At 34.7% G+C, this 18,695-nt stretch overlaps 1 protein-coding gene across 1 annotated transcript; it reads left to right on the top strand.

Moving 5' to 3' along the window:
- The first annotated feature begins 7,341 nt into the window (after positions 1 to 7,341).
- On the top strand, positions 7,342 to 17,266 carry LOC117214606 (4-coumarate--CoA ligase 1-like). Its single transcript, XM_033460810.1, has 6 exons — positions 7,342 to 7,474; positions 13,038 to 13,245; positions 13,993 to 14,326; positions 14,570 to 14,864; positions 15,656 to 16,196; positions 17,118 to 17,266. The coding sequence occupies exons 1-6, from the start codon at positions 7,361 to 7,363 to the stop codon at positions 17,234 to 17,236; spliced, it is 1,611 nt and encodes a 536-aa protein (XP_033316701.1). The 5' UTR covers positions 7,342 to 7,360; the 3' UTR covers positions 17,237 to 17,266.
- The last annotated feature ends 1,429 nt before the right edge of the window (positions 17,267 to 18,695 follow it).

Raw genomic sequence — 18,695 nt, 5'->3', positions numbered from 1 at the left:
AACAATTGCATGTAACAGACCAGACACCATATTTGTAAATAAAAGGGAGAAGAAAACCCACCTAATCGACGTTGTAATACCAAACGACGCAAGCATCACGCAAGAAGAACAAGAATATATCACAAAATGCATTCTATCCAACAAAAAAGAATAATAATAGTACTCATAGTTATATACGTCACAGATATCACAACAACAAAATTTTCCAACTACCTTAAAACCATAGATATAAATATACATATTTATTCAAACATCAAAAAGTTGCGATACTCAAAATAACAGCAATAGACAGGACAATGCGAAGACTTTAAAACCACGCAAGTGTAATAATCACAGTAGAATGCATAATTTATTTATTTCTGGGAAGTGAATATATCTCTACCGTTTAAATGAATAAACAATTTTTATATTTTCATTCATTCAGAATTTTAGTCCTTTTCTATTAAAAAAAAAGGGAAAAAAATGGGCAATATTTCTTATCTTTACTCCTCGTATCTTAAAAACTAATTTCCGTGACATCTGCATAAGGCTATAAATGTACAAAATCAGAAAATAATTTTACAGCGCCTTACGTATAATCATTGATATTTATCGTTAATAAAGCAAATCGTTAATAATATCGATAATAAGCAAATTTTTGCTAAAAAATTTGCACGCCGTTCTGACCACACTATTTGGCAATCGCGTTTCCTATATATCGTGCACGGATCTTCGATCCAATCTCGCATCCACTCCGACTGAACCTAAACAGCGATTTCTCAGCATTCCGACTTCCAAGAACGGATTCCTGCCTCGCGTTTCATCATTTTACTGATGGAATATTTGAAGGATTTTCAATAGGATATCAGAGAGAAATGCAGCATCCTGTATGTTGTCAAGGAATACTAATATGTTTAACAGGCACGAAATAACGCGCGAAGGATTCAACTGTATCATTAGCATACACCCAAACAAAAACATTCCGCAACCAATGGAACTTTAATATCATTCTCCGAGAGAAAGGTTCAACTGCTGTGACTTTTCTTGCAAATATAATAGAAATATTAACAAGTAAATTAATTTATAAAATAAACATATAAAAGGATAAAAAAGTTTGACCTTTTGATCCAGATTTTCAAGGTCTAAGTCAACCTTCACCAAACCGAGAGTGCGGAAAATCAGGCTATGGTAGTTCGGGTCGTATAAATTCTATCCCTAATCCCTGTACATATTTGAAACGGAAAAAGGCATCCGTTCCTAGGAAATATTATGTTCGGATAATAGAACATTGGACTATCTGAGTATTCGGCCGATGGGTGTTCGGATAAGGAGCACTCTGCTGCGCTACATGGTAGCGACTGTTTTGAAATTGTTCAGTAATTTTAACACACGGTTATTCCTAAAATACTTTGATACTAATTTTAGTAAGTTAATTTACACTTTACCAATTAATATCGAATAACGAACGTTATACTTATTCCTTTGACACAGGTAACAACAATTTACGGTATTGAACATAGTCTAAAAGTTCTCCTTATTTCAAATAAGCTATGGAATTTCTTTTAAATGCAAGCACCTACGGATCACATTAATGATAATGGAAAGTGAGAATACAGATAAGCAATGTCTTTATGGTTATTTGATCGTATCCATCATCAATTGTTATTATCTTGATAATTAACTAATCACGCACCTGTTTCGTCACTTTCTATCAATATTCACAAGTTCCTCCTCCATTCTTGTTTTAAATCGAAACTCTGCAATTTGAATTGTAGATCCTGTACCGATCATGTAAATCGGAATTCGCTGAATCCGAAGATGTCGATTTAAAGATTAACTGCTATTGCAGAAATTGGTTCTGTAACATAGTTAATCAGCATCGACATTAGTTAGCTGTAAGCAAGTATAATTAATATTTTGTATAGATTGTCTATGCTTTATTCGGGAGAGAAATAATCGATAGCCTGTTCATATTATACGATATTATAAATATTCGCAAAGTTATAAGAGGTATCGAGAAAGGTTGACGTGCGAGCTCCTTGTCGTTAAATTAAATGTATATTAAAACATTCTTAACTGTTAATGGGGGTCAAACCTTATGTATTTAGTCTGACAGCATTTCGTTAATTAGTACGAAGCTAAATAATAGGTATCGGAATTGAAGAAACGTAAATTTTGTTATTAACGACGCTAGATACTCTATGCGAATGAACCGGAATGTCTCAAGAATGATTAAAAATTAAAAGGTCATCGTGAGATAATCTGGCCGTTGCAAATTCTTATATTACTTTAGAGTTTTTTGTACTCCTTACTAGTCATTGTCGGACAGAATAGTTTATAAACTCTTCGATGCATATTGTATAATAAGGGTCTAACATTACGTACATACTTAAGGTTCCGGCCGAATAACTTGTAAAGATACAAAAATACAGAATAATGTTTTGTCATTCCTCCTTCAATCTTCGAGAAAATCGAGTTTGCAAATTTATCAAATACGCTTGAACACTGATAATTCTGGCCTGGACAGGACTAAATAAGCGACAGAAAGTCGATCTACTCGTACAAATAAATTGAAGATGTAGACTAAAATTCGTTCACAAGACGCAAGATTTTATTCCTTTCACGCATTTTCTACTTATTCTCACATGTAGTTTGATCTCGTATCTGTTATTTAGTCCTATCCAGTCTGGAATTAACGTTCAAGTATACTTGATAAATCTTTAAACTCGATGTTCTCGAAAACTAAGCCGAGAATGAACAAGTTTTACTTTACATTTTGCCCTGTATTACATTTTTTATATTATATTTCATATATTGATTCTATATTTTTCCACAATGTATCACATTGTAGCTGCTTTTACACGTTATTCAGCCGGATCCTGTATATCAACATGGCTTTAGAATAGAGGTTAGATGCAATTTTTGAATTTTTTGTTATTTAAATAGCTGTTATCATTACGACATTGATTTTCATTGCAATTATCATCGAGTTTACGATTAGTAATATTTATTTGAAACACTTATTTTAAACAATTCATCTTATTCATCGGATTCGGGTGGACGGATTATCTTCACTGAACAGTTAAATTTCTATCGCCTAAAATAACGCGTAATCCTATTGTTACGCGAAAGAGCGATACACCGGCGGAGCCGGAACACAGTGAAGTACATCCGCTTCTTGAATCGACGATTCTTCGAATTGACAGCTAGCACTGACAGATCGATAAGGGTTCGAGGAGCTGATTCAACCGGTTCCTTTTGCGATGTGATAAAAAATGCTATATCGCGGTGCCTCGGGGCTGTTATCCCCGTGCTGCTGATCGGTAAACGCCTTTATGATCTTGTGAAAAATAACTCGGGCGCTTACTTTTCGCCGGAATCTTAGACCTTTCCTCTTGCCGCGGCATAACAATATGAAGTTGGAATATGTAGGAATGTAAGTCCTATGTTGTTTAAGCAAAAGGAAAGAAATGGAATGAAGAATGGAAGAATGGAATATCGAATGGCGTATCCGTGGTATCTACGGACGACAATCGATACTATTTATCCTGCATCTAACTGCGAGGTGTAAATGTATTATAAATAAAATCAGTTTCATATATATGTAGAAAATTTACATCGAGATTGAAGACTTTTGATCTTCGTGATGAGTAAAATATGCGATAAAAAATGTTCGACCTTGAGTCTCGAGACTATTTAAATAACGATCACAAAATTGTGGTATTCGTACTACGTTTTAGTTTAAGTTATCCTTTATTTATTTAGCTATTATATATTTTTAATTTATACTTAAGTTGAACTAATTTTTTGTGATTTTAAAGGTTGGTAGATTTCTGCATAACCTGACCCAATCGTAAATCGTTTATAACCGTTAATCATGAAAGTAATTAAGTTCTATTAGTCTGTGTTCTCTGTTAGAGTGAATCGATTCTGCCGCTTGTGTCAAAGTAAAATCGTATCGTTCCATTTCTACGACGTGAAAACAAAAATATTTTTCCGCCTTTCGCTCGTGTTCCCTATAGGCTACGCCAAGTCGATACCGAAGGAAAACAATTTGTCAATGAGACGTTTCCGTCGTGATATCGAGCTTTCCATCCAATTTATCCGACTTTTCGCCGTTGCTCCGCTGCGTGATAACTTAATATTATAAACGCCGCAGTTTTGTATTTTACTCTTAGCTAAATAACATTCGCTGCAATAGCGTGTGCTGCATATATACTTACGACATTATGAAGAAATCGACATTTCCAACGTTTTGTAAAATACGTAGTAATTCACCTTACAACGCTTGATAGTTTCAGTATTTCTTTAAATAATTTTTATTTATATAATGGACAATTGATGTATCTTACTTACTTAACGGATATAATCCCTTCGATACATAATTTGAAATCTGTTCGCTATTATATATTGCGAAAATTTCAATAAGTCTTAAATTTGTTGTTAATTTGCTGTTGTAAATAACACATATAAATTTAGGATCTAATCATATGGAATGATAATAGTTGTCATGAATAATTAAAGTAGAAATAATTTCGTCACAGGGATAAATAAAATATGCTGTAATTCGTTGAAAATAAGAATCAAAACATAACTGTTCTTTAGTGATATCGATACAAAACTAGACAGGATCCCTTGTGTGAATGTGTTTGAGTGAACGATGAATTATATTTAACCGACCAACCTGTCAACTATCTTCTGGAATAATCGATTTCAGGAAATGCGATCATTACTATCCAAAATTCACAAATCCTCCCGTAGTTCCAATATACGTTGGGTTCTATCGTACTATCGTGCAATCAGTTGTAGAAGTTCAAGTTAATACCGTCGCCGAACCAATCAGCCGTCTTGGTGAAGTTCTCTGTCTTCGATGATGGAAACGATTACTGTAATTTAGCAGATCGATTATTACGGTAGGCAACGGCGACATACACGAGATTATTATTATTTAATATTATTATATTATTTGATATCTTATCTTCAATATCTTTCGGATAATTAGTACGACTTGAATTTAATACTTTGAATTTGGAACAATTATACATTATATTTTTCGTAACAAGCTTAACTTTAATTAAAGAAACTGTTGTATTTCAATGAATCATTCCCGTTGAAATGTCGTAACGTACTTATTTCGTGACGTTGTTACGTCTGTTGGTCTGCGTAGCTGCTAAAAATTTGCACGTAAATCTATTTTTTCATTATTTAAGTAGAAAAAACTACGTGGATAATTTTACAGAAATTAATAAATTCCTATTTCAGAAGGAAAAATAAAACTACATCCTTCTTTTTTCGGATCCGCCATACTTCACAGTGTTAAAGTGCATCTTTTATCAACAATTTCTCTACAACTATGTCTTACACGATAGATTTTTTCTATTTCAAATTAATTTTCTTCGTAATTTGAGAGTAATCTTGAATTTTCAAGTTCATCTAAGAACTATCTTCTAAGGCTGACGCGAAACGAAAAAAAAAGAAAAGAAATGATTCGATGCACAACCAATCCCAAGCTACGTAAAATAGTAGTTAATCTCAACGATTATACTCTTTCTAGGAACTGCTATCTGTTTAAGATATAAATCAATTTAAAGAACTAATTTATTTAATAAGTAATTACAATGCATATAATATGCAACGTTCAGTTACTACTTTATCAGGGTTAATTTATTGAAATACTTGCTTCCATGTTGTTAATAAGTCTTTAGCAATCAAATTTTAATAAATTCTCTCCTAACGCAATTCAAACTTCTCCAATCTTCGATAAAGTTATTTGAGATTTAAATCGCTTATTTTCTATTTGAAATAGGAGAGACTAAACTTAGTTGGTTTTAGGTTGATGCCAAAAGCATGAATGTTAATAAAAAAAAAATGGAAAATGGTAAACGGTATTATAGTCCACTATTTATGTAATGTAAAATATCATTTCGTCACTTGGTATTGACTCAATAATCAATTATATTGCAAATTCCAATGTCTCGTGAATAAGTAGTCTCAAACCTATATGAAATAATTTCAAACTATGTTCATATACATGCTCCTTACATTTCCGAAAATCCTAGTCAAAGATATATCAACACGGCCGTCATAAATCGTTTTCTCTATTCAGACGCAAAAAGATGATAGTAACGATAATTACAGTAAGAAATATATAGAATGGTTCACATAATTGTTTCATAAATCCGTTACCTGTACAGTTACGGAAAAAATGTCAAAGGAGAAAGGTGAATGATTTGAAAAGTACTACATTTGTAAAATTAAGGTACTTTTTTAGAAGTGTAATGATGCATGCGCAGTCAACAACTACATTATTTTCTGAAATAGTAATACATGCTTTTCTTTCGAAAAGCATCGAGGGTATAATGATGAAAAGGTTATTAGGTTTCGAGATATTAAAGAAAAAATATTTTTATCGAAGAAAATGCTTAAACGCTTCTCTATTACAATGTATAAACATTTCGAAAAATTATGTCCGTTCTTGTCAAAATGAACAATGAGTCAAGACGATCTCCGACCTGTTGCACCTAATGCCTTGCAGTATTATCCGTTCTTTCAGATTCTCTCCAGAATTTAGAGGATTTATCGAAATCCTATCTTTTGAACAAAGAAATACGTATCTGCTTTTTGGTAGGAGTACACGCATCAATATCGACAATTACGAAATTTTTGAGCATCGTCTTCGATAAAGATATTTGTTTCAAATGTCCCGATAACTAATCACTTTTTTACGTTTGCTTCTACGATTATTTTAAATACTTCTTACTTACGATACTTTTTACCATTATACCAATACTCTTTTACGTAGAATGGCGAGAAGAATCTATCGATGTGAAAAGGTATGCACTTACATTTCAAAAAATAATGCAGTTGTTGATAGCACATACGTCATTACACTTGTGAGGAAACATGGCTTTACGGACGTAGTACGCTTTGAACCATTCATCTTTCTCCTTTGATACTTTTCTCTAACCACACCGGTAATGGAGTTATAATCTGAAACAATTGTGTCGACCATTCTCTATACACATGTATATGTACGTATATACGTGCCTTAGTCAAATCTATAACAAGATATGCATTTAAAACTGCTGTGGAAAATTTTAAAGAAAAATCTCATCTATCGTTTGAGGCGATGTATAAACATTATATATCGTGCAATAAATAATATATCTTAATAATACACTTTACGTTTTTCTTGCTAAACTAACTAAAATATTGTAGGCTTTTTCTTCTTAGTGAAAGTAAAAATACGCAATTAAAATGAAATCACTTCATAATGAAATAAGCAATATCTGCGCCATTCCATTTAGCAGGAACTGGAATTTAGTAATTGCCGTTATTCATTTGCATTTTTATCGTTACAGGTAGCTTCATCTGAAACAAAATGGAGATACAAAATAATATACTTCATGGTCCACCAATAACAGAAGTACCAAACATATCTCTGGGACAACATTTGTTCAATTGTCTACATTCTAATGCTGATCAGATTGTGCAAGTAAGATAAAGATTGTTTCTACAGAACACCGTTTAATTCTACGAGTGTTTCCGTCCATGCGTGCTTTTGCAAACCCTTCAAGCGCAGATATGATGCATAAGCCACTGCCGCCGTTTGTAGAAGCTTAGCTCAAGCGGCATTACGCCTTAAAAGTGCGTTCTTTAATTTTTTCATCCAACTTTGACAAAATTACAATTATAACGAATGCTATATAGTACATATTATGTTGAAGGAAAATGCAAAACGTCACACGCGTTTTTCACGAAACGCGTGTTTAGCAAATTAGTTATTGTTTTCGCACGTTCGCGGGGAGACACGATCTCGAAGAAGCGCGCCAACGGGAGTCGTAAATTCCCGTTACGATTTGCTAATCGACGCCGCGAATCGTTCGATCCCTTATTTCTTTTGGGATAATAAGGGTAGTTAAATGAAAGATAACGCTGCTGCTAACAGGTTATTATATATTTTCACAAACCAACAACTTCGGTGTAACACAAAATGAATATTTGCTATGAGATGACTACGAATGAGTGCGACCTGAGTCTCTAGACGGATTATCGCGTATACTGATGGATTTGTCGACTCACTGTATTCGAATTTTTGACTGCTTGACGAGATGCTTGATTGAGACTGACTGATCTTCGGGTGCAAACCCGGTCGAACGATGTTGACCGTTCGAAGGATGTAAAATCAGTGATGTTCGGAGACGATGCTATGGCGGAGGAAAGCTAAGGATGGGTGTGTTTAGCGCACGGGACCATCGGATTTGTTGGTGACGATTTTGGCTAAGAGAGTGAGGGAAATAGTCTTCGTTGTTAACTGGTTCAACGAAGGGTCTTAACCGCCCTCGAGAGAAAGTGGTTAGTGGGAGGAAAGTTGCATCATACGTGAGAAAAACTAACTTTCCCTTGTCAAGCCGTAGTAGACAAAGGTCTTTAGAAATGTTTCGGAAACAGACGTTTGTTCAGTTTGAAAGACCTCGACTAGGAAATTCCTGAGATTTATGGAAGGTACTTGAAACTATTGAGGGTACGCGGTGAGTATTCGAAGACATCTGGTTGCCATCTTGCCCGCGGTGTGTGGCCTGGGCTAGGTAGAGTGTTACGCGACGTAACAGTTATCATCATTTATTAACAATCGATAAACGGATAACATCCGTTTATCTTATGTTATAGATAAATCTCAATATCTACAATAGCTTCTTTGATAACCATTTAGAATAGGGGACATTCGACCGATTTTAACGAGCTTGAAAGATGTTGTCAGGGTCAGTGAATAATTTTTCTCTATACGCATAATAATACACAGATTTGCAGTTAAATCAAATTCCAGAAAGCGCCATGAATTTTCAGAATTTGCGACTTCTTTATTCGGAGGAAATGTAACAAGTTGCGTAAACATACAATGGCTCGCATTAATATTCGGATACTCTTTACAGCGGAATAACTTTTTGAAAATGAAACTAAGCTACTTGAGTTTCTTTGAGAAGTAAGACAAATTAATTTACTCGATGACGCGTAAAAACACGTGTGAACAAATTGCAATTGGTTGGAATCGCAAAAAGTGTAGCGAAGGTCGCACTTTATAATTTTTTATCTGACTCTGTAATGAAAGTTTGAACAATGCGCTCTGTAGGTTTATGTCAATTACATGTATGCGTGCTAAAAATTTAATCGAGATTGGTTCGATGCGGAAGGAAAAGACAGGCATCGAAAGATGCAACAATCTTTTAGATTCATTACAGTTTTAGAAATGTTGTGAAAAACTACAATTTTTACCGTTTTCAATAATTTGTAGCTCTGTTAGCGCTGTTAACCGTTGACGAAAAGTTGTTCCGTTTTAAAGGAAGTGCGAATATTAACGTGCGAGCAGCTGCTTATTGCAAGGAAACGATTAAGGTCATCGCGAATTCATAACTCTCGTTCTCTCGTTAATTGAAAAATTGTTTATCGGCTATTGTATCGCGTAGTTTGGACTTTACGTGTTCGAAAGCCGCCTATATATAGAGATTCGTGTACAGTCGCGCAGTTACTCCAAATTGCAAGTTTCAGTTGATACGAATATGAGTATACGCGAAATATCCGCTTCTCTCAGCAATCGGTAGGTATAAATTTGGTCATTAATATCATTGGTTTTAATTCTGTCATTATTCAAATAAATTCGAACAGATGCACAGAATTTATTCTTGCTCAATAGTCGAGTCATTGTGAAATCTCTACTTTCTTTATTTATAGAACTCCTATTTTCGAAAATATCGTTTTGTTTTTTTTTGATAATAGCAAATAGTATTACACTTGGATTTCTAAGGAACTAAATCTAATTGACTAAAAGGACTAAAATCTAATTGAAATTAACTTGTTTATATTACTTCCTAATTTTATAGATACATTCTAGTAGGATAAAAACTGTTGTAATTATCGATTCGAATATAGTTAATGCTAAAGAAAACAAAGAATTACTTTCAACAGATAAATCAACTTTTAAAAAGCACCATGAAGAACCGGTTGATAAGTGCAACATTTGTCAGCAGTGTTCTCTTTGCGATCCTTCTCGCCCACCTGCCGGTTACTTTATCGAGTTCCGAATCGATCGAGGATCATCTGCCGATAATAGGCGCAGGGATCAAAATATTGTTAGAAAACGTTGATCGCCAGTTGAAATGTCCCGTGTTTCACATTGCTGTAGACAATAAATGCGTTCTGATGGGTTAACGTTCAGAGCATCCAAATTTATATCATGAACACGTACATTTACGTTTCTGTTTCTTCCGTTTTCGCTCTTCGACATTCGCTTTGAATCTTGATCGACATCGATGCCGAAAGATTCAATGACCGTCGATTACTAACTCACTGAATCTGTGTATTCAGGATTTTGTTTACTGTCAACTTGAATTATAAAGAATGTATTGTAATAAATAAGGCAATGAAAACGTTGAATTGATTATAATTTTGCTGCAAAATCCACTTAAATTTAGATGCGAGTGTTTAGAAGAAGAGAAATGTTTACAACTACGCACTTACCTACTAAAATTCAGTCTCCTTGTTGATTTAGAGATGATTTCACTTCAAAACGAAAGAAAGACACGTGTCTCGTTACTAGCGAAGAGTCGTAGAACATAGAATATATTAAAAGGAACAAATACTTTATAATACTAATTATGCTATTAATACCAATAACTAGAGCTCATCCATAATTCTAACGAATTATTGTTGAAAATTCTCGAGGTACATTATGTTAGGGAATATGTACGAGACACATACACGATACATCAAAAACGATTGTAATACTTGAAAATGAGAATTTAGTTCTTTTTACTATTCGGGCACCAGCAAGCTTGGTTAAGGTCGTCTTGTTCATTCCGACGACCAACCGATACCTGTGAAACTTTTTCTAATTATTTTTTTGGGGTTAACCAAACTATCGTGCATGCTCACAGTTGAATGAAGAAAAATCAGAATGCGAAGCAGTCTTGGCAGTTGAAGGACCAAAGGTCGGTTTTCCAGCGCCTGCATATCAGAAGCGCGTTGATGATTTTAGTCGTGGATCGTGCTGATCTTTCTAGCGTTGGTCGCGTTTTCGTGCGTATTTTCCGTTTCTCCTAGAGTTTAGTTGGAATCCGTAAATTAAATCCAGTTAACGCCAGTTGTTGAGTGCGAATGGAAGGCGGGAATGATGCGAGAAATGACATGCACGATCCTTGTACGATAACGATGTATGTTTATTATTACAAGCTTATCTCTAAAGCCTGGGTGAACTATCCTCCACTCAGCAAAGTTATTACTAATATCAACAAAGATTATTTATGTGGTTAACAATGTCCCTTTACTATTCTAAAGTGGAAATAACAAATACACAGCACCCTTCGAATTTGACCTACGAAATTCGTGATTATGTTATTTCGATCCTACCGACGATATTCGATACATTGCGAGGAGGCTCACTCAAGATATCGAACGCTAAAAAATAAAAATTGACTTTACATCGAAAGGGCTACTTTTAGAACTATGTCGATATTTATTTCTCCCGGTTGGCACTATAAGCCCTTTGAGTATCGGACACCTTTTTACACAACCTGTATACGTCAGTTAGCTATCACACTTGAAACGATTACGGAGAAAACATAATGTTCGGAATCGCAAGCTTTGAAATAAAAAAATAAAATATGATCGCGGCAATAATACGCTAAATTGTACGTACACAGTAGAATCTCGATTAGGAGAGAAAGAGGGAATTTTTACAAACACTAAACTGCATCCGTTTATTCGCATCTTGTCCGCGTTTGCCCAGCCACAATTTTCATTTGTCTACAACAAATATTATCAACAAATATTATCGCCAAATGTTCAATAATGTGATAATTTCGGTATAGCGTATCACACTACATATTTAATTACAAGAAGGCCGAACAACGTCACGTTGATCAAACTAAAGGAATATAAACGGAATAATACAGAAAAACTTGGAAATTTTTGCGAACAATCGTTGCAGCATTTGACTCAGTGAACACACGATAAAAAATAATAATATTCGTTCCTTTACAACAAACGTAAAAACAGGGGCATGTAACATAAAATGCATAACACATACTGCTCGATATATGTGCTACCTTATTACTATTATCTCATTAATACGCCATCTAATTGTATTTTCAATACAATTTTTATATTTCTATAAATGTTATTGTGGTTGAATGTACTTTAACCGCCTAGGGATTTTTAATTACACACAATTTTCGGCTAATATCGTCGTGTATCGTCCACATTCCTGCTGTATTACGACAATAAACTATAAACCGCCCAAGCGTATAACCTGTAGTGCCGCTTAAAAGGTATATTTCATTTTGACTCTGAAATTTATCGGGTATATCGTTTAATTATATTCCATCCGGGTATTCGATACAACACCCTCAGCATGAGCTTCAATAAACCGTTTAGTTTTTACTGCCACCTCCTTCGAAATTAAAACCAAAGAGGAAGCAATGCCGGATATGCTCCTTTACAGCTCCATCATTTTAAATCGGAACAATCAAACAGTTTACACTGAAACACTGCGAATGTTAGAACGGTTCATCGTTACAGAATGGCTGAGCTGTGAGAAACAAGAACGATTGCCGCAGAATATAAACGAGACAAAATATAAATTGATACAAGATGCAGTGAAGCAAATCAGTCGCAGGTCATTCGTTTTATCATTTCCTGACGTCCATATTAGAGATTTTATTGAAAATTAAAAAGCTGAGGTAGACTCGTGATTGTACTGATTTTGAATTAGACATTACAGTCCTTGTAATTTTCGTCAGAAAATAAGCTTTTCTTACGGATGGAATACTTGACACTACCGTTGCAACGAACAATTAACGACCTGGTACGTTTCGTCCTAGATAAGCGACCCGCATATTGCGATTACAGATGGTTGTATTAGCATGTACATTGTCAGAGTAATCAACAGTCTCAATTTGAACAAAATAGATTTTTTTATATAAACAGAGCAAGAAACGACAATACAAATGATTCATTTTGATTACTATGTTTTATATTGTAATACTTGCATGTTACTATATCAGGTAGATATTCAAACTGGTAAACACTACACATGCAAGGATATTCTCGAAAAAAGCACAATATTATCTGTTGCTTTGAGAAATTATGGAATCAAGGTGGAAGACAGAATCTCCGTTGCAGCTGAAAACCATCCACATTACGTGGTATCGATATGTAGCACGTTATTTATCGGAGCTACATTTGCACCGTTGAATCCAGCATATACAGAAAGTAAGATATTCTGCAAGCAGCTTTTACGAATTATTTTATAATAACAAAGAAATTAATTTAATTAAAAGTACGTGCGTGTTTAATATTATAGAAGTTTAACGAAGGCAGAACGTAAAAAGTAGAAAGAAAAATTTGCTCTTCTTTTTTGGAAACTTGCATGTTTCTGATAACTCCACTGATTATGCCATATATAAGTTAATGAAATCGAGCCTCGACTTTATTATAGAATTTTACAACTACTAGAAACAGAGATCATAAATTAGATACTTTAATTAAAGACTAAATTTATTTACATTACATTTGCAGAATTAACAATAAAAGTCTAGAAACAGTACTTACTCTAACACCAATTTTTATAATGTAGTGTAAACAATAATTGTTAATATTAAATTGTTAAATATTGTGTATATAGGTGCGGAAATTAATAATCACTTATATTCTCAATATTCGTTACTCCGTCACCTTTTAGAGATACAAACAATACTAATTTTTAATCGTATACGATTAAATTGTATTTAACTACTCCGAATATCTTCTGAGAGTAAACATTCTACGAAAAATATGTTATTTCAAAGAAAGTTGTTTCAGCCTCTCCTTGCGGAGACGGATATCGGAAAAAGCTTTTGTAAGGCTTTTCGAATATTTCTAGATCTTTTGTAAAACTGTCACCTTGTTACTCGGAGTGGTTAAGTTACGCGATGCAGCATATGCGTTATTTAATCATATCTAATGCAATTTTTCACGTAGGAGAATTTACGCACATGCTGGAAATTTATCAGCCACGGGTGTTGTTTGTATCGCGACGCACTGAAAACATTTTGGCGAAAATTGCATCTACTGTAAGCTGGAATATGAAATTAATCGAATTGGATGATGAGCCTCTTGATGGAAATATAATAACCTTAGACAAGGTTTTGGAAAAATATCAAAGTATCACGGATCCCTATGCGTCTTCACCGGTGCAGATAGATAATAACAGGAAAAGAATGGCAGCTATTTTATGTTCTAGCGGTACAACAGGCCTTCCAAAAGGAGTAATGTTGTCTCATCGAAATTTGTTACTTTTCATCCAAACTCTAAGGTAAAGATATTAAATTAATATACACAATGTATCCGGTTGATCTCGGACCACACATATATTTCGTGATTTATTTTTTATTTATGCTAAATTTAAATATATATTATTCGTTTTATATGATTAACAAACCATTCTTTATTCAAATCAACTATATAATATTTTCTCTATTGTTGTGCTTCTTAACTCTTATCATTCTAGTTGAAATTATAAATATTCGATTCAATTGCATTTTGTTCTTAATCGAAGTGCCCCAGGATCAATGGATATTCGACGTGGAGACCGAATACTAGTTTTCTTGCCATTATTTCACGGTTATGCGTTCGGAATGATGAATACGGCAATAAGTTGCGGTGCAGCTGTGTACATAATGCGAAATTTCGAGTTAGAAACGTTACTCAGTTCCGTAGAAAAATACAGAATTACGCATATACCATTGGTCCCTCCAGTTTTAGTTGGTCTTGCGAAACATCCAATGGTGCCAAATTGCGATTTCAGCAGCGTGAGAGAGATCGTTTCCGGTGCGGCACCGCTTCCGCCGGATGTAAGTTTTTCGTCCAAACATATTAAAATTGAGAAGATTATTCGCAACATGCAGAAGCCTATGCGCTCGATATTAAGGTACAAAAGTAAATTCCTCTTTGTACATCTTCCTTCTCTCGATGTGCAGAATTAACCAAAAACATTAACGATACAGATCGACATTCCTATTTATAATTGGCGAAACAATCGATGTGTTACCCCATCGCCGATTTCAATGATTTTTACATACTTTGTAGAAATTAAACGTTTTTCCTCTGTTCCCATTGAATTCCGTCTATGTCAGTTGTGCGTCCGTAGCAGAATATTCGTCAGTTTTGATTACCGGTCGATCTACAGCACGGCGATCGGGTTTAAACGACGCCAAACCCAGATCAAATTCTTATCTGCATATAAATTATATATTAAAAAAATCTAAGAATTAGGGTTGCTTTCAGCAATCAACCTTGACACATACATCGTTACGGCGCACAATTATAGGCAGAATTCGCAATATATATGTACGTTTTGTCGACAGCTCTTTGCTAACACCTCGAAAACTAAGAACGAGCGGCGGTTACACGCGTAGGAAAAAGCGGCTTGAAACGTTAATTTCTACAGCTTATTCAAAAATCGTAAAAGTCGGTCGTGAGGTGGATGAGATATCGGTTACTAATAAAATTTGAAAGGATATTGGATTCCTCACGACAATATATTAATTTAATCTAACGTGATAGTTAACGACAAATGTGTCAACAAGTTTCAATAAAAGCACCCTTCATAGAGGAAAATATATTCGATACGTATCTCTTTCAGGTAGCAGACGAAGTGAAGCAACGTACAAAACTGAAAGCTATTCGAAATGGTTACGGTATGACGGAATTATCAATACTATCAAACATGAGCGATAGGACGAGCAATGATAACTCCATAGGTCCAATACTGCCTGGCTTTAAGTGCAAAGTGGTAAATGTAGAAACGGGCGAGACCCTGGTCGCAAGAAAAATTGGGGAAGTTTGTTTCACAGGTGATCAAGTAATGTTGGGATATTTTAAAAACCCTAAAACCACTGCAGAAACAATCGATAAGGAGAATTGGTTACACACTGGCGATCTAGGATATTTTGATGAAGAAGGATCGCTATACATTACAGGACGTATAAAAGAAATTATTAAATATAAAGGTTTTCAAGTTTCACCATCTGAGATCGAAGCAGTAATATTGTCGCATCCAAGCGTTAAGGATGTAGCAGTCGTGGGTAAACCGGACAAACTCAGCGGAGAGATACCAATGGCTCTGGTAGTCAGACAACCTGAGAAAACTATATCGGCGAAAGAAATCGCGGATTTCGCTAATGGTAAGATTGTTTCTCTTCTTATTGTTTATGTACAGATTCGTCGTTATCATTAAGCGCACAAAGGACATCCCGTAAACAACAACCGTCAATTTTACCGGTTTTACGGTTCTACATGCAACATGCAAGAGAACCGCTTCTCGTTAAAAGAAATTTTAACGAGATAAATAGTTTTGTCAGTAGAATCTCGATAGCATTTTCAAAACGTTGTATTACGCTCCATACGTAATGATATTACTTAAAAAATATAACGATCAAAGGTCGGTCAACTAATTAACCGAAAACAATTATTCTGGGCGTAATAATTTTTGTATAATGAAATTTTCAAGTTTCATAAGTTTCATATTTACATTAAAGTTTTATCGTCATGCTTATACATGTAACAATTAAATGAATTAACTAATAAATAATACAATAAAATAAGTTAATAGATAACAATTTGCTTAAGCTAATTCTATGCGAAAAAGTAAGATAAATTTTGCAATACAATTTTTTCGTCCGAGACTGCCGTTTCGAGGGAATCAATTTTGAAATTAGTCACATACGTAAAAGACACTAAGCTTCGAATACGATTTGATCGTATTAACGTTATGTTTGCTGACGATAATTGCTAAGGGCGGTTTCTATCTAACTTGCTATTTGTAAACAGTGACAGTGACATCACCCAAATAATAGAACGCACCTTTGCAGATTGTTCTTTTCTTTTTTGTGAAATAACTACTATGAGCTTTAAATAGAATAATGAAAAACAGATAAAATACAAAGGAGAAAAATTCAGTGTACACATGTTTTATAAATATCTGACAAACTGCTGAAACTGTCAAATTAATTATGTATATATTAATTGTAGTTTCTTTCATTTATCGATTAATTATGTATTTAAATTAATTTTTTTTTTTTTTTTTTTTGTTATGAACCTTGCAGAAAATCTGTCACCACAAAAATGGCTGAGAGGCGGTGTAAAATTTGTCGAGTATATACCCAAAACAACATCGGGAAAAATTATACGAAGAGAATTGATTAATATCGCAACTAAATTATGAATCAATTTTTCGAATTACTCGAAATATATGTACTAAATACGCAACTTCTGTATACACACACGCATTCAACTAAGTGTTTTATTTAATCGCCTATTTGAATATATAAAATGTACCTGTCCAACATAATCCGTGAATAAATTGTAGACCATATTTTGCTTACCAATCCGGATACATCAGACATACGTGTGCACTTTAGTAGTGTCGTTACAAGCATACGTTTGTGACGGGAGCAGCGTCCGAGCAGCGTGAGAGAAGGGCGGGGATTATTGTTTACGAGAACGAACCTGATACGAAGTCAGATAACCTCTAGGATAGATACTCATGCGGGTGAACCTGGCGTTAGGTCAGGAAGCCGCAGGAGGTTAAAACTTCATGAACGGACCTGAAGCGAAGTCGGCAAGCCGTCAGGAGTTTAAAGCAGAAAGAAACGAAGCTGACGCGAAATCAGAGAGCCGCAGGAGGGGTTTGGTTTCCATGGATGGACCCGATACAAAATCGGGCAGCCACTTGGTTGCAAAAATTTCTTTTGGATGCTAAGACGCGGAACGAGCATAATAGGCTTGAATGTTAGCGTTTAAATAATTCAACTCAAATATATAATAATATATAAAAATAATATATAAAAATAATATAAAAATAATAGCAATATATTGTAATGAAAAGGTTGTTACAGGTGTATTTGTCGCGAATAAATGAGTGTATCAATGTGTTGGCTTATAGTTTGGTTGCTCGATTTTGACGCTCTGTCAATGGGCCGGGGCTAAGACCAGTGTGGAAGCAATGCCGAACAGAATTGAAGCCGATCGCGGATTATCCCGTAAAGTTAATTATTGACTAGGAGGGAAACTTCAACCCGATCTCACTATACCGTTTCTTAACAAACGCGACCAAGTTACATAGTCACTTCTCGTGACGTTGTGTCCGAGGGTCGCGATTCCTCGGTTGCCTATACACCATGAAGGTCCGAAAATATTATGACGGCCTAGATCAGGAGTTTATTTTTTACCACATGCGTTTACATATAGAAGAAAGTGAATTCCTTGAAAATTTCTGGCGAACGGCGCTCTCCGGTCCTCATGATGGTCGACTCAATCGCAGCTGCGTCTCCTACATCGCTTTTGGTAAGGGACATTTAAACTAAGAGACTCTTCTGTTTCCTCAGTGTTTTCTGGAGAAGTTTCAAGAACGGAGGTGGAGAAAGATATTTCTTATCTGTAACGCGCTATTCGCCACTCTTATCCTAATTTGGATATTAAAGTGTCGCTTCCAAATTACAGAAATACAAACCGAAATAAAGTGAAACATTAATATTATTGTACAGAAAAGGATAGAACATGACATGCTTTTTCATTTTGTCACTAAGCAACGAATGAAATTACTTTACTAATTCCTACTGCTAAATCACAGACTGTTTAACCGATGAAATTGTTCTAATATGAAAAATGTATATAGATGATAT

Source organism: Bombus bifarius, unplaced genomic scaffold (assembly GCF_011952205.1).
Source record: "Bombus bifarius isolate JDL3187 unplaced genomic scaffold, Bbif_JDL3187 scf7180000009218, whole genome shotgun sequence".
NCBI classification, from domain to species: Eukaryota; Metazoa; Arthropoda; class Insecta; order Hymenoptera; family Apidae; genus Bombus; species Bombus bifarius.
The sequence above is the reverse complement of the archived record's forward strand: the minus strand, read 5'-3'. Positions and strand labels throughout refer to the sequence as shown.

Bases quoted from the DNA above. Each gene is read 5' to 3' on its own strand.
- LOC117214606 (XM_033460810.1), top strand. From the start codon at position 7,361: ATGGAGATACAAAATAATATACTTCATGGTCCACCAATAACAGAAGTA. The intron at 13,246-13,992 runs GTAAGATATTCT...TTTTTCACGTAG, and splicing joins GAATCCAGCATATACAGAAA to GAGAATTTACGCACATGCTG. The intron at 14,865-15,655 runs GTAAGTTTTTCG...TATCTCTTTCAG, and splicing joins CGGCACCGCTTCCGCCGGAT to GTAGCAGACGAAGTGAAGCA.